The sequence below is a fragment of the Bombus fervidus genome, chromosome 5 (assembly GCF_041682495.2).
Source record: "Bombus fervidus isolate BK054 chromosome 5, iyBomFerv1, whole genome shotgun sequence".
Lineage (NCBI taxonomy): Eukaryota > Metazoa > Arthropoda > Insecta > Hymenoptera > Apidae > Bombus > Bombus fervidus.
Window position 1 is genome coordinate 1554704 of NC_091521.1, and position 16977 is coordinate 1571680.

At 30.7% G+C, this 16977-nt stretch overlaps 2 protein-coding genes across 17 annotated transcripts; one reads left to right on the plus strand and one right to left on the minus strand.

Annotated features, from left to right (window-relative positions):
- Window positions 1-129: 129 nt before the first annotated feature.
- LOC139987408 (mini-chromosome maintenance complex-binding protein) lies at window positions 130-12240 on the plus strand. 11 transcript variants are annotated; one of them, XR_011799841.1, is made up of 12 exons: window positions 130-710; window positions 836-1113; window positions 1374-1724; window positions 1834-2159; window positions 2243-2422; window positions 2507-2750; window positions 2830-3003; window positions 3141-3351; window positions 4210-5699; window positions 6377-6492; window positions 6575-8445; window positions 8760-11609. XR_011799841.1 is itself a non-coding variant. In XM_072003645.1 (9 exons), the coding sequence occupies exons 1-8, from the start codon at window positions 704-706 to the stop codon at window positions 3330-3332; spliced, it is 1752 nt and encodes a 583-aa protein (XP_071859746.1). In that variant the 5' UTR covers window positions 130-703; the 3' UTR covers window positions 3333-3351; window positions 11793-12240. The 11 variants fall into 11 exon arrangements, 1 of the variants encoding a protein (XP_071859746.1); XR_011799850.1 differs by having other exon boundaries at window positions 130-435; window positions 632-710; window positions 3141-5699; XR_011799848.1 differs by having other exon boundaries at window positions 3141-5699; window positions 8250-8445.
- Ip6k (Inositol hexakisphosphate kinase) lies at window positions 3340-15374 on the minus strand. Of its 6 annotated transcripts, none has more exons than XM_072003631.1 (11): window positions 14912-15374; window positions 14235-14361; window positions 13824-13950; window positions 13609-13688; window positions 13317-13495; window positions 13043-13248; window positions 12575-12853; window positions 5101-5176; window positions 4817-4979; window positions 4471-4710; window positions 3340-4308 (listed from the first exon to the last, which is right to left on the minus strand). In XM_072003631.1, the coding sequence occupies exons 1-11, from the start codon at window positions 15032-15034 to the stop codon at window positions 4079-4081; spliced, it is 1830 nt and encodes a 609-aa protein (XP_071859732.1). In that variant the 5' UTR covers window positions 15035-15374; the 3' UTR covers window positions 3340-4078. The 6 variants fall into 6 exon arrangements, with proteins under 6 accessions (XP_071859732.1, XP_071859730.1, XP_071859731.1 ...); XM_072003629.1 differs by having other exon boundaries at window positions 4817-5006; XM_072003630.1 differs by having other exon boundaries at window positions 4817-5006; window positions 13317-13492; window positions 14912-15373.
- Window positions 15375-16977: the final 1603 nt, after the last annotated feature.

The following is a 16977-nucleotide window of genomic DNA, read 5'->3' on the forward strand; positions in this document are numbered from 1 at the left end:
TCACGTGATATTTTCCACTTATATTAACATTAATTACTTCCATTGCCAGAAATATTATAAATATTGAACTCTATACAGTTTTTTGTTGTATGTAATTTTAATATTTATAATTTCTATCGTAACTTGTTGATTTGTATATCAAACTATCGTTTCGGTGAGTTGATAATAATCTATTATCAGTACTATTATTAAAAATGGGTAAGGAGATCGTCAATGCTTATATGGGCGAAATTTTACTAAAAAATGGACACTAAGAGTAAAGGGCTCTTGTGGCCAATGGCTACACTATCAGCACGCATCGTCTTCAGTGCTCTTGGCGGGAAAAACGCGCCGTTATACGGCGAGGGGGGAATTGTGCGATCGTGCGACATTGCCTCGTGTGACATATAGACATATCTAGCACTCGTCTGAATCATACCGTACTATTGCGTACCGGTGAGAAATGGAACTCTGCAGTGTAAAAAGACGCAAGTGCTATTGTTAAATTTGTATTTACTTACATTATATGTATTTACATATTTCGTTTATCGACCTATTTTCAATAGAGTTTGATTTTGAATATTTGTCAGCACACTATATTTTTGCGCAAGTTTATTTTTATTTACTTATGTATATTTTGTTGTTTTCGAAGATTATTCGAGACTGGTTTGTGATACATTGCAATAAAACTTTGATACTACGCTAGTGCTTGCACAGCCTCATAATGATTTGTGAGTAAATGTTTCTTTATTTGTATTAAGAAATATTTGTTATATATGTACTAGTATACTAAATTAGTCTCGAATGAAGTTATTTGAAGAATACAGAACATAATAGCATTTACTTCGTCTTTTAGCTTTGGCTAAAATAACGGATTGGACACCAGAGTATTTTATCGCAAATAAATCGAATTGTGATGAGATCTTGGAAAATCTAGATGCTTTAAAAGAAATTCCCTTACTAAATAATGCCCCTGTTCATACATTCAGGGATGGTCAGTTGGTCAGATTTAAAGGAATGATTCAAGATATGCACAATCCTGAGTATTACTTACGAGTGTATGAAGTCAAAAATACTCAAACTGAAACATACCAGCTAAAATGTGGGATGTATACAGATTCTGCAAAATGTTTGGTGATTATTTGATTAAAGTTTCATTTCATAAGGCCTTTCCACACATTTTATTTTGTCCATATTCAAATTATATGTGTATTTAAGATTAATATGGGGCCGATAGTAAATATGGCAGTTTCAGGTGTGGGATGTGAAAAGAACAGCTTATCTCATGTATAAAACTGCCTACATCATTTTATTTTTAACATGAATATTTCAAAATGAGTAGGTATTTAACATTTTGTTTACTTAAAACATTATGAATTGTTTATGTTTCTTAGCCACACGAAATGATTTTGTTGGAATCGGAAAAGAATCAAAATTCAGAAAGACATACATGTATTGTGATATCAACTCCTGGTTTAAATGATTGGGCTAAGGAAACATATGAACAGTCACATTATTCAAGTATAAGATCCACTAATAATCATAAAAGAAGTTTAGACAAGGATAATAGTGAGACTACAAACTATTTGGAATTAATACAAAAAAAAGGAAGAATGTCACCAATCGATAATAATGAAAAAATGGAAACAATGAAATGTAATTCAAGGCAACAAAGTGCATTTTCAAAGGAATATATATTAAATTTTCCATTTCCTATGGATGATGGTAAAGCTTGTATTGTAAAGGTTATTAATGAATTTTTAACATTTATTTTTTTATATAATATTAATGATTTTTAAATAGTATATAGATGTTTAAAATTGTTTAACATATCTTTTAATATATAAATTACAGATATACGAAGATATGTCTTTAAAACTGAATCAAGTTATTGAAATAATAGGTTTTATATCTCTGGATCCTTTTCTAAATATTGCTCACGATTCAGATGAAACTATGACAGAAGCTGAGATAACTGTACACCATCCACCAGTATCTCTTGTTCCACGATTGCATGCTATAAAAATAATCCATTCAACTAAACAAGATATGACGATTGCTCCTCAAGTGATATCTAATGCAGAATTAATAAGAAGCGATCTTCACTTAATACTAAGTCAACTTTTATTTGGGGATCATCTGGCTGCAGATTACTTAATCTGTCATTTACTTTCATCAGTGTAAACTTACTTAATGTTTTTTTTTTCTTTATGAAGGAAAGAATTACTCATAACTCATTTTCTAAAGCATTATTTCATTTTAGCTACATGAAGAGGGATTACTTCTGTCTTGGTACTTATCCACTAAATATAACACACTTTTCTGTGACTAAATGCAAGGAATTTCCAAAGTATTTATATAAATTTTTAACTCTATTCATCAAGAAAAGTTACTTATTGGAAATCACATTAGAAAATTTAAACAATTTGGCATTGTTGCCAAAGTAAGTAAATACTTTATCAAATGTAAACCCTTTTTCTAACAGAATTTTACACTATATAATTTAAGATACTTGCATTGCTATCAGGAAAGATTACGAGTGTAATAGGCTAACCAGCGGAATACTCCAACTTAGCGACAATACACATCTCGTAATAGACGAAACAGGACTAACTACTGGTCAAATTACACAAGCTGGACGAGAAAATTACAATGCGATTTGCGACTTGATTAACTTTCAAAAAGTTACATATGATTTTGAATTTTATAAAATAGAATACGAAACGGATATTCCAGTCTTAATTTTATCAGAAGCTAAATCTTTTATCCCTGTATGAAAGAATTTTTACTAAAAGCATCTCATATTCATTCATATTTTTACGAACAATAAGTAATATACGTTCATTCTAGTGTCAAACCCAAGTTCTACTAAAAGTAGATTCAGAATCAGAAAGCGTTTATCCTCAAATAATAAAAATCGCTGAACAGTATTTGAAAGATGAAAATAGATTGATAAATATTCGACAGTATTTAGAAACAATTCGAGATACGAAATTTGAATTTAACGATGAAGATGTTATAAAGGTATTTGATATTATTTCAAATCATATAATTTATTCCATCAATTATTCATATTTTGTTTTATAATATATTTCATATATATACATGTGTACAATAAACATATATGATAATATAACATATATGATTATTTTTTCTTCTAGGAAATTCAGAACGATTTCATACAATGGAAGCAGAAAAACAAAAATGCTGATCATTTACACTTATTAATGGTGTTGGCTAGATTGTTATCTTTATCATATGGATCGAATACTTTAACTATAGAATATTGGAAAAAGGCATTCCAAATGGAAATAGAAAGATTAAATAGATTACCAGGGAAAAAAGAAACTTAACTATTAATTAAAAATAAAGGTAAATGTATTCGTTTATTATATTTTTACATACGGAAATTTATTGTTCTTTCGTACATCTTAATAAATAATTTTTTCAATATAAAATTTTTTAATACTCGAACCTAATAATTTATCAATGTATGGCACACATGTAATAGATTGAAAGATTTGCATTGCGCGTACACCTATGTGTGTCCTACAAATAACATTCGAACATCTACTGTACATAATAATTTACATGTTTGCTAAATTCCATTTCAAATGTGAGATAATGCTTCTTTATGCTTTGTAAATGGAAATAGCATTATTTTTTACTTTCTCCATAGCTTATTCTTAAAAAATATTTCTAGTTAAAAAATATTTTCAAGAATTCCCTGATTCAAATGTTGATTAATTTATATTTAAAAAATACAAGTAAAATATCTTGATCTGCTTTTGATCGAAATATTAAGGAAATTAGAACTAAAAAAGATTATAGATGCACTTATGTTTCCTTCTTCTTATAATAAAGAAAAGAAAAAATGCAAGAAAGAAACGAAAGTCGAGATAAAAATTATTAATTAATAATTTTATTTAGATTTTCGTCCGTTACCTGCGTCTTAAAAATGAAAATAGATTAAAAAGGTAAATTATATTTCATGAAATAGTTCCAATCAGATGGAAGTTATATAGTTAAGTTAAAGAAAATTGTTAATTTATATGTATATTAAATGTTGTGTTGTTAAAAATTTGATGAATTCCAAAAATCAGGCACGGGCGAGATCAATTTCATTGAAACGGGCCACATTTAAAGCTTTCTGTACCGTATTAGTGTCTCTTAATTTACCGAGTCTTTGTTCGCGTTCTTTTCGAACTAATTCCAATCCCTTTTTCGCAGCTTGTGCATATCTTTTCGAAAGTGCAACTTCTCCTTTAAAGCCTGGAATATGACCAGTATAGCCCACAATCGGTGGTCTTTCAGGAGAAACTTCATAATCTGTAAGAATAACATTCTTATCTTTCATTTCAAGATGATTAAAATGTTTCATCTAATATTTACGATTGATCTCATACTTTATGAAATCCTTTATCGGAGGTTTACAATGAAGTTGAAAAGAAAATTTACAATGAAGTTCATATGGAAGTACATGTTACGTACGAAACGTGGTTAGTCGATTTCTATCGTGATTAAAATCGTGATCATGATCGACTGGTATATCTATATTATCAGCTCGCGGTCGAAATAAAAAGTGTCTAGAGATAGTTTTTTCGACCTTAGGTTGCATAAGATCTCTATGAGTTTTTAATTTAATTTGATTTTCGCGCCATTCTTTGGCACCTTCTTCTACGGCTCTCATAAACGATAAACCATAGCAACTATTAAACCCAGGAATGTATCCTACAAGCAAACGATTTAGTATATTAATTTACTTTTATAAAACGATATAATATGATAAAATAATATCTCAATCTATAATACAATTACCGGTCTATAATATACTTACCAGTATATCCCAAAATGTACGGTGGTGCTTTGAAGAAATGCGTTTCTCTTTTCCAATCTGTATTGGTATCTTTCTCGTAAATAATCGTCGTGTTTTCATTTGTGTCCTTCTCGGAGATGGGTCTGTAAGGTCCTGTCTTGAGGATTTTCTTTTGAAGTAATTCCTGCATGATGCAATACGCTCGTGGAAACTTTAATTAACTTTATAAAGATTTTGTTTTGTTGCTTTTCTCTTTTTTCCTCAACGCAGAATCAAATGCTTATGTATTACTTGCATGCTCTTACCTTCATAATTTCTTGAGTGCACGCACCGAATCGTTTTCCAACTCGAAATTTAAGGGTGGGACAGTGCCCGGTATAGCTGAAAGTATGATTGAACAAAGTATAATGTATTCATAATAAAATTAGCAGGCGCAAAAGGTATATATAAATAAATGAATATATAGAAATTTTATTCCACGTAACAACGAACAAGTTATAAAGTCGACGCGATTAAACGCATCGTTCAACTTGTTGCGGTTGATCATTAGGCACGCAATGCGCATATGTGCCATCGAAATCATTAAATTTAAGTTGACCCGAGCCAAGCCTATCCGTAACTTGTCCTCGCGATGATCGGCGAAACGTGACAACAATCGTATCAGAAACATTGTATATACAATACACGTATGTCACATATACTTAGTTACAATTGTTGTATTTCTCTTCTTTGAACGTTACATTTCAAATCATCGATCAGACGAGCTATCTTTTCCTCATCGATAAGTTGATTGTTTATCGTTTCACGTAAAAATTCTATATGTATAAATGCAAGTATGTGATGTAAATCGGCTCGAATAGGTTGATCGATGGATCGATCCGCGTAAAAGTAAATAAATTATTTGGTAGTAGGATAAGCAGTGCTTAAGCAAAGTGTTTTATTTGATACATGCGCATTAAGATCGGTAATTGCTTATCGTATACAAGTCCACTTATTGGATACTTGATTGTTTCTGTAATAGTATTTCCTATAGTAAAGTACCTGTCATTGATATTCTAATTTACTATTATAATTGGTATGCAACGATCGAAGCATGGCACTAATATCGAATCATTTTTCACAATAGACAATTTTGAGACGTCGTTCTTGTTATCGTGTATCATATTTTGGTTACAATTGTCAATAGAATGATAGACGAGTAGAGATATTTCGCGAGAAAGGGATGAGGTGATATGCACGTTGTGGTTTAATTACCTACCGTGCACGGCACACGTTCGATTATCCTGGAAAACCAAAGTTACGTTCAATTTCTTTCCCGAAGCTTGTTCTTCCTTTTATCTAATACATCGAAGCAGCGATATAAATAGTTCTTTTATTCCGAAGCACAACGTTAAAGTTCCCCCTTTGTAAAACCATTCCAACCGGGTTCAAGCTTAACAGCGCGTTTGTTTGTATGTATCTTGAAAAGCCGTGCTGTAACGTGCGTGTTGCGCAACCAAAAATAAACGGTGCTACCAGGAAATATTTAGCGTAAATGGTAAACGTTGCAAATTCAATTAATACTGTTCGATGGTGATGCAGGTGTTTGCCGCAGGTGGAAATTCGATACCATCTTGAAACGGGGGACCAAAGAGAAAAAGATGATTCTTAAATTACGCGATACGTCATCGGATATAACATCGGTATTATTCTCACAGGTATGCATATGACCCGTCGGATCTTACCCAGGCAAGTGAGCGGCATAACTCTCTCTAAAAAATTGTTTTCTCTGTTCTTCAGATACCGAATCGAAGACCATTTTCCGATCGAGCCTTTTAAACGTAATGTGTCCAAATTATCGCGTTAGATTAACGCCTCCATCGCTTCCATTTCTTTCATCCCTTTCTTTCAGCATTCACACTTTTCGATCCAAACTTTTTATAACGTAGAATTTCTTTGCAGTTCATTTGTAATAAAGTCTAAACGCGAACAAAAATGCAATCAGTAATACGAAAGTCGCGCTACTCGTACATAAGAAACGTATATGCATATATATACTAAAAGCTGTATACTGCATATCGCAGAGTGTGCCACGCGCGTTATAATCGAGTAAAAGTCCTTTCTTATATGATAATTCTTGGTTACTTGAATATAGTTAGTGTTTGTAATTTTGTGAACATTATGCACCAACCAACGATATATGTTACAAATATATCGTTTAGTTATCGTTATTTAGTTACTGTGTTAGTTACTTATTTACTCTGTTATGATTTCAAGGAAGGAAGAAAGAAAAGAAAGGATCGGAAGGATTTTCAAAGCTATGTTTTCATCGAATAGATCCTCGACAGCTTTGTTTTTAGTATAATTCAAAAAATTGTTTTATAAACCACGATAATCAAGGTTCACGAAATAATCTTGAATCTTTGTTGAAACGAATGAAAACTGCCCGACAATAAGATTTCACAATATATATATTAACAAAGGAACACACTGTGAAACCTCTATTTTACAATCGTAAACGAAAAGCGTTTCGCGTGTTACCGTTTTGCTTTCGCGTTTCATCGATAACTGGATAGGATTTAGTACCAGGCAATGGTTTCCTAGGAGTAACACAACTCCGTTACCTTCAAGAAGATCGATACGCGCAGGAGGTGGGGAAAAGTAGAAGAAAGACCATTTGAATCTGCCATGATCGATCGGTTACAAAAATGTCGAGAAAGTAAAAGATCTCGCAATCATCGCGCAGCGAATTATCATCAATTTTAATATGAAAATGATTTAGCAATAGATCGAAGACTGTATCGGGAATGAGCCATTATTTAGCTTATAAAAATTATAGACTGCGTGACAGGCTGCGACATCAAATCATTTAAATGATTTATTTTTTGTCACATAATTTGTACAAATATCGATAGAAAATGTCGATAGAATTCCCGTCCAATACAATCACTTAACAATCTACAAACGGTGCAATCTTACTAAATTGAAAAGAAACAAAAATACAAGTATACGATTTATTAAAAGTAGCTCTTTTTAAATTTTGTGTATTAAGAATTATATGTACATATGCTGTAACCGTATAACTCTCACGCAAAATATACGAGCTATGTACACATACACGCACGCACATACACATATGTATATATACACACATGAATATATTTCTTCATGTGAATTAAATAATACTCTGTGATTTCAGTTCGTTGTCGCATATCTTACTGCTATCATACACTCGTTAGCTCCACGCGCTGACTTCGCTCGTATACTTAGAGTGGAACTTTGTTACTTAAAATTACATACGTTGGAAATACATATGTACAGATCGATCTCATAGAAATCAATCAGGTTTAATAATCAAAGTTTCGTCACCAATCTTTTAGTTGTTTTCAACACATTTCTCTCAACTCTTTACACATAAAGACGGAATAGATATTGGTCGAGTGTTTATGAATTAATCTTCGGTCAAAATTTCAAGGAGAAGTCGTTTTAAACTGTCGAGACCAGTTAGAAAACCACAGTCCGGGCCTTGGTACACCATAGGAGTAGGAGATGAGTTACAAGCCACGGTAGAACCATGAACAAAAGTCGTGTGTGCAAAGTCAATCATTCTTACATCGACCCGTGCTTCCTGAGGTTTCTGTTTCATCTTCTTCGACCGATAAGGATACGAGGTATATCTATGAAGTAAATTTAAATATCATTTGTTTCCGTTTAATAACACTGTTATTAATATAAATTAACACTGTTAATTTGGCAGCTTGATAAATTCATACATATCGAATATTTAATCATTCTTAATACCTGTTTGACATATTGGCACGTTCAAGTTCCCCTTCTATTCTCTCGTCCCTTTTGTAAATGTGAAATAACCGATGTCCGCGTCTTTGCCACTGTGATCCAGAATCCGACGTAATTTCTGTATCGGAACTAGTATCTTGCGTCTCATTGTCCGAGCTTTGTCCAAAATAAAATTCATCGTTTGTAGTGCCGTAAAGCATCCACTGTTCGTATCTCGGAGAATGAAGCACCCTGTCGATCAAGCTGCCCGCAGATTCGACGAAAACTGTCTCCTCGCTGCTGGGATTGTCAGTGGATCATCGCATAGAACGTATTAATTTAATTATTGCTTGATTCATTTGCCTCTCTTCAAATATTGTCTAATATTGAAATTAGTAAAATATATAATATGGGCCGCGCAAAAAATTCGCAATTTCTCAATAATGAACACGCGATCTTCATGTATGTAAATACACTATACACGTAATATTTTTCATCGAAATTTTTGCCCTACAATTATTATTAAGTTTATAGTAAGTGCAATAAAACCGAATGATCGGTTAACCTTCCTTAATCAATGGAATTAATACAACAAACGTCGCATATCATGTCCTATTATTTTTTCCATTTTTTGTATAATTATTACTCAATTTTCATCAAGTAAAATCATAAAAATATACGTAATAAATGCGTAAAATACATCGGCTATTTAATCATGTCGAAAGAAAATAAAAGTAATTAAAACACAAGTTAACTAAACAGAATGGCACGAGATCTTGTTCTTCACATTGACTTTGGAAATATTTTGAATAATAATAATAATAATAGAAATAAAAGAAATCTTAATTATATGAATAATCTAAAGTTTCATTCAGTTTTAGGAACTTTACTTAATGATTAGACAATTCGTATATTCAATTCTATTTATCGAGGAAATACAACGAAGTTTTGACACAGCCCCATCATTAGATCTCACATGGTACAATGTATATGACCTCTTACCATCTATTAATAACCCTTTTACTGCCCCAACCGTAGCGGGCATGCAGGCCCTGTGGGTCATATATTGTCGAGTAAAAGAGAATGTTTATATCTTAATATACAGGATGCAAAGTAAATGGTAATACCTTTCAGGAAATTTCTTTTTTATTTTATGGTAAAATCAAAAATTTTTCATTTATTTTACTGTGCGTTCAATGTGCTTGTGAATACCTTGGGATGCTACTATATCTTATAAGAGAATTTACGATTTCCAAATCTAATACCATAATTTTATATCATTTAATTTGCATTTTTTACAAAAGCATCCAAGTATATTATTTTTACAATTTGTTCGCGTTATAAAGTTAATTTCGTAAGAAAATAATGATAATATAATTTTGGAAATTTCATTATTTAACATTTCTATAATACGTATCTACAACTGGCAATTCGTCTTCTTCAGTTTATACCATAAAATAAAAGGGACAATGTACGTGTGCACGTGCGCAAAAGCACACGATATATATATAGTAGCTCTTTTTTAGACATATACATACATATTTTAAACTTGAAAAGATAAATTAAACGAGCAATTTGTATAAATTTATTTTTCATGTAACAAAATTCACCACTTACTGAACGTCTTGTATATTTGATTTCGTTTACTACAAAATGTGAAGCTAAATCAACTTAAATTATGGAAATATACTCATGAACTGTTGAAAATTGAACACACACGCACGTATATGTGCTACGTATACATATATGCGGGCTGAGAATGTAACGTTAAAATAAGTTACAACACTACTGAAAAATAAAAATAAAAGATCGATCAAATAAAACTAAACAAGAAGATTCTTGATATTTTTAATTCTGAACAACGACTAATCGTATCATCGGTTCATCGATCAACGAAATTGACTACGATAATATGTATTTAAACTATTCTCGGCTATGTCTACCCATCTAATGTGTCTGAAAATAACACACACAGTTTTTTTACGACACTTTATCATATTCCTCGATAATTATATGAAAAATGTAACATATAAAATACAGAAGACAAGTGAACATGTACATTGTAGATGCAAGTTATTAAAGATACCAAAACGCGATGCATCATAATTAATCCTAAAATGCATTTGAGAGTTTGTTTAAATGTGAATTAGATTTAAAACACAGAAAATGATTCGGTTGAGGTTAAGACGTCTATTATTTCGTTAATACACTACACATCTTATGAAACATCCTTTGTATACATATACGTATACGTATACACATACATATATATATGCAATACAATGTAAATATCCCTTTAACTCCTTTGATTTTAATGTTTAAATATTTGCTCCTAATAACTTTTGTAGAGCTTTACTCTACTCTTGAGCAACAATATACCTACGAAAGGATTTTGAAATCCACCATTTTCAGCTCTGATCCTCCCCTAGTAAGAAACTGATCGGGCTCGATTAGGAACTGGTATTGCCGCGCTTTATTATAGTTCGGCCGTAATAAAGAGCAGTTTTCTAAAAAGTGATGGTACACAGAAATATACATGCTTAAATAACGAAAATATCACACTGTCAGTTTGTTAGTGTAACAATACCATAGAAGGTAGCTTATGATTTCTACTCTTCACTGATAAATTTCTCCAATTTTTCCAAGATACATAGAGTTTGCATCAATTCTGAGGTATCTAAGCATTCAATTTTTTAATCTCAGCAACTCGAATACAAATTGATTTTACGCCAGCTTCAATGATTAATAGAAATTCATTAAAAAACAGATCATTAATCAGTCGTATATAAATACATACTAGTACTAGTAAGAAATGAATGAGCATTCCCCAAAAAGTCTCTTTTATATTATTAAGATATTTTATAGATACTTCTACGTATATATAGGTAATGATCTAATTGTTCACACAGAAACTACTTTTAACGTTACACTACATACGATAGTCTTAATCGTTGAAAACATCAAATATTAATACACTAAGGCGCTGAACGTGCGATATTCTCTCTAAACCGATTTTTAACAACATGTAATTGAAATAAACAATTCGAATACATTAGAATCGTCGAAATAACTAACCCTCCAATTTTCTGATGGAGTATGTTATACCTTCAATTTTAGAATATATTTACAGAATTGCTAACATCCTGTTATATGCAGGTTACTTTAAATTTAATGAAATATAATTGACCTCCTTTGATTACTTCGAGAATGGTACAAGTTTTAATGAATTATTTATTTAAAGGAGGAAAAGCAGCGCAAAAAAGGGAAAGAGAGGAGGAAAGGAAAGAAGAAAAAAGAAGAAAAGGAAAGAAAAAAGAAGAAGAAAAGGAAAGTAATAAACAAATATGACGTGATTCACACGAAATATCAAAAGATGTATCGAATGAAATACGCGCGTAATCCGATATCTTATAATTACATACTTCACCAGATAACGCGCATGTTTCGACTTCTACTTAATACATACATATATCGGAGGGTTAAACGTTTTAAATCAGAATGTTTATGTTTCTATGTTCAATTATTGTCTGATTATAATATTCGAAACAAAAAAAGAAAGAAAGTATCTATTATATTCCTAGTGTTGTAATACGCCAAAACAATACATAAAAACAGTAAATATGCTAATAAATCAATAAATGAATGAATAAATTACTCAATAAATAAATAAATAAAAGCGTATAAAGAAATATTGCACCTGAAAATTACTCTGCCATCAAATCTTAACAGCATCACAACGTTAGGAATTTAATTTAGTTCGTTCCATATTGAATCGCCTTTTATTGCAAGTAGATTTCAAGAAAGTCGTAAATCAAATCGTGTGTCATACGTATCGAAGTACACTCACGTTAATTTCAAGTCTATGTATTGTCTGAAAAAGTTTTATTGTGCGCATTAAGAAATAATAATATGCGAATATTAATATTTATAGCAAATCAAGACGGAACGACCAATAATTTTTTATTCATAAATATCAATGACAATGTATACACGCTAATGAGCAAAAAAGAGTCGATCACAAACCTTGTAGGGTAAAAACTGGCGATACGTTTGGTCTCTTTAACTGTCGCTTCAGCAAATCCCCTGCGCAAAGTACTCGTTTGGCTGATTTCCTTTTCCATAGTAACATTACTATCTGAGGAACTGTTATTTATATCACCGTCGTAACAACCATCAGACGTATGAGGACCATCGTTAACGAAGGTAGAACTGATTGATTCTTCATTCATCTGTAATGCAGACGATGAATGGCCGAATCCCGAAAAATCCTTTTGATAACCTTCATAAACGACTAACAATGAACTGAAACAAATTTAAAAGAGAACATTTCTAATATATTAAATATCATATATTAAAATATCACATCTTCAATTGATTTTTAAATTATAAAATTTCAAACATTCGAATGATTTGTGTGACTAAATTCATATATATTTGTATGTAAAATAAAGTTCTTGAAAATATTCGAATAGTATATTTGAGAAAACTTACCACGAATAAAATCGGTAGCTGCTTTGCCTTTCAATCGCACGTCGTAATTGTTCTAATCGTGATACCACTTTTTCGATGACTAACGTTCGTAAATAAAAGCCATTATGAAAGAATCTATACAACGCTGCTTTAAAACCTTCTTCATTTAACTCTCTGCCCCAGTATTTATCTCTTTTTACATAATGATTGGTATCAGCTTGATAAACCTGTAACATACATTATTTATATTAATATTTGATACTGTACAGATTTTAAGGTAAATACTATAACAAACCTGCATTCCACATAGTCTAACACCTAACGAGGCTGATGTACTAGCAGCACACTTTGCAATTTGTTTACTGCGTTTTTCAGCAGATGCATCATCACCATGTTGCCTGGTCCCCATTTTCAAATCCAATATACATGGATGAATGTATTGTGATGTTATATTTTCCAGTAAAAGAAAATCTGCTTTTGTATAGAAAAATAAGAATAAAAGTAATTTACAAAGGGCATATCTTTTACACTGCATCATTCTTATCATTCTTTTCTCTGAAATTTGACAAATTGCATATTGTACATACACTGTCTGTTTGATGCATTTTCCAAATGCATTTCTGGTTTTAATATCCCTCCTAATGTGTTGTCACGATGAATTTTCATTCTACAACAAAAAGATTATGATACATAAAATTTACTTTCATTTTTTTTGTTGCCTCAACAACCTAAAAGTATTCTATGCATTCATTTATATCATGTAACTTTGATACAATTTATTAAAAATCATTCAAACACAAACCTTAATACATCTTCTCTCTTTCTTTTACTTGAATTGTGTCCCTGTCTATTATTATCTTGTTCTCTAAAGCTTGGACTATAACGTTTGTCTAATGTAACCTCACTGCTGTTAGAAGCTTGTAAAACACCTGAAACATTGAAAAAATAACATTAAATTATTAAAACTCCTACTTTCCACTACTGATTACCACAATATGTTAAGCAACAATATATGTCTACAGAACTATCTTAATTTATTTTAAATTGTTTCAATTTTAAACTTTCATCATAAAGATTTAATTGTACAATTCATTTGCTTTAGACAAACATATTTTTTATCTCTAAACATAAATTTATATAATGCAAAAAATTTAATATCTTAATTAAATATAATATAGAATTATAAAGATAGGAAACAATAAAGCCATTTTACCTTTGAATTTTGGAACAAAAATTTGAATGTCTTGTGGAATGTTTTGATAAAAGTCAAGTTCTCTGCAGTTTAATGGTTTACAAATAGTATTCTGATTGAGTAATAGCAATCTGGTATGTCCACCAACCTATAAAAAAAATTATTGCTTTATTATGGAATTAAATGTTGTCCACAATATATAATTAGTTTCTAAATGTATGCAACAAAACTAGTAAAATACCATATACATTGATTAAATATTCGTGTAACTTGTAAGATTATATGTAATTTGAAAAACATGTAATAAAATTTTATAAGTAAATCACTACAAATAATAGAGCTGTTAATTTACTTTCATTCTTTTAATATTATTACTGTTCTTCCTGCAAATGAAATGAAATGAAAACAAAAACAATGTGATGTTTCATTACAAATTACATTTACACAGATATATATATATATATATATATATATATATATATATATATATATATATATATATGCACACACCAACTGAACAGTTTGATGTGATTTACAATAAAATCAAGCAAAAACAAAAATTATTCACCAAGAATCAACACTACGTATAGTGTGACTGAAAAGTGAAACAATAAAAAACAAATGACAAAAAGAATATTTCAGACGTTATTTTATTCAAAGAAGATAGTACACACCAATGAGATAAATTATCATCTTACCTGATTCTTAAGCGGTAGTAACGCAACTTCATCATTCTCCTGCAGAAAGGAGGAACTACTATTTGTATTGTGGCACTGCGATTTTGTTTCTCCCATAACCCAGGTATCCGACAAATATACCATACCCGCTAACTATAATTCAAGAGATGAAACTCAATACCAAAACAAATTATTTACACGATCTTTATTTCTGTGTACTTTGTCGATATGTTTCCCACCCATTCAATATTACTGACTAACTTGCTCTCAATACATTTTTCTTGAATGCGTCACCATGTTGAAAGAACGGTAAAACATTATTATCAACAATTATAAAATAAACTTTTAAATACCCGTAATGTTCTGTTACAATCAATTTTTCATGAGTAATAATATAAACACAAAAAAAATATTGCTGTAAACTGTAAACGACACTACAAGATCAGCTGTGCAATGACTAGGATTGAAGATGCAAATTCCTTTGCCGAAGGGCATGTGGAAATTAGGAAAGTTCTAGGAAAAATGCTCCATCTAGCGGAGAAAGAGTTAAACAGGTATAAATATTAGAAAGAGTTCACTTCAGATCGGTCATGATGCAACCTCACTTCATTTGTAAGCACAGATGTATATGTATGTATTTCTATGTTGTAAAAGCAAAGTTTGCAGCGCTCTGTCTAGCGCAATCACGGTTTTACACACAGGTCTGAATCTGCACTGGAAGAGGGGGGCTTTTAATGTCAGGAGTTGTCCTTTACAAATCGAACGTTGCGATCGAGAAGTTACTCTTGATGAAAACATTGAAGATAAAGAATATGAACTAAACCACTGAGTTTACTCAATGACTAGACTAAACTACTTTTCATAATTTTTCACCATTTATTTAAAGTAAATACATAGACAATATTTCATTTGGTACGGAAAAATATTGTTGATTATTAATGTACAACAATTAATTAAAAATTAATATTAATTGTGAACCTTTATTAAATATGTACATATTATTATTTGCAACAAAAAAGTGTAATAAAGTTACAACTTTCAAATCAAATATCTACACATATATATTTAACACTTTTATACTTGATGTACATTATATGGCGTATATGACATATATAATCAGAAAATAAATTTGTTTTTAGTTTTTCTAATTCAATAAAAAATTGTAACTATTAACACTATCTGTAAAATACATATGTAAATACCATCATGCACAAAATATTATTCATGATTGAAACGTTTCAAATATTATATTGTTGTTAAATTTTGTACTGAAAAAATAAAATTATGGTACAATTTTAGGGTTTATACAGGTTGTTAATAATGAAAAGAATATTTATATTATATAATATTTATTAAATACAGTACATATAAAATAATAATAATACAATCATAATAATCATACATATAAGACAAAAATTGATTTGTATTATCAGTGAGAAAATTCCTTCTCTGCTATTATTATTATTATGCTGCCGCTTTTTTCTTTTATATCCTTTGCTACTTGGTTCGCCGTGAATCGAATATGCAACCACATAAAGGAGAAAGAGAGAGGCAAAGACAACCAGGTCCGAGTTATTTCTATACGATGGCGTTACATGACGAATCCTAACTTGTCGATTGAAGCGCCTTATTGCAGATAAATTGACCAACATTGTCCAATTACTGAGATCCTTACCCCTACCACGGGAGTTTCCAAATCTGTATATACCGTGAGCACATCGTATTCGAGAGGTTAATCGAGACACAAAGTATATATATAAGAAATAGCGATCTTGTGCATGGAGGTACATGTAAGGAACTCAATTATCATTTGACATGTACAGCGTCAATTTTAAAGTGGTGTAGAAAGATATTTTTAATTTTCGTACAGTTAATAGCTTGCGGAAAGTTTTATTCCGAGTACTTCAATCTTTAAAAGTAATGTATAATTATTCTATTAACTACAATCGATTAACAGTTTTTTCTAGCTCGGTGTTTAGCATATGTACTACATTTGCAAACCATATATAATATATTAAATACCATAGTCGGTACAATATTATAATTAAATTGTTTGATAAAAATTTAAATATGTATGAGGAATATAT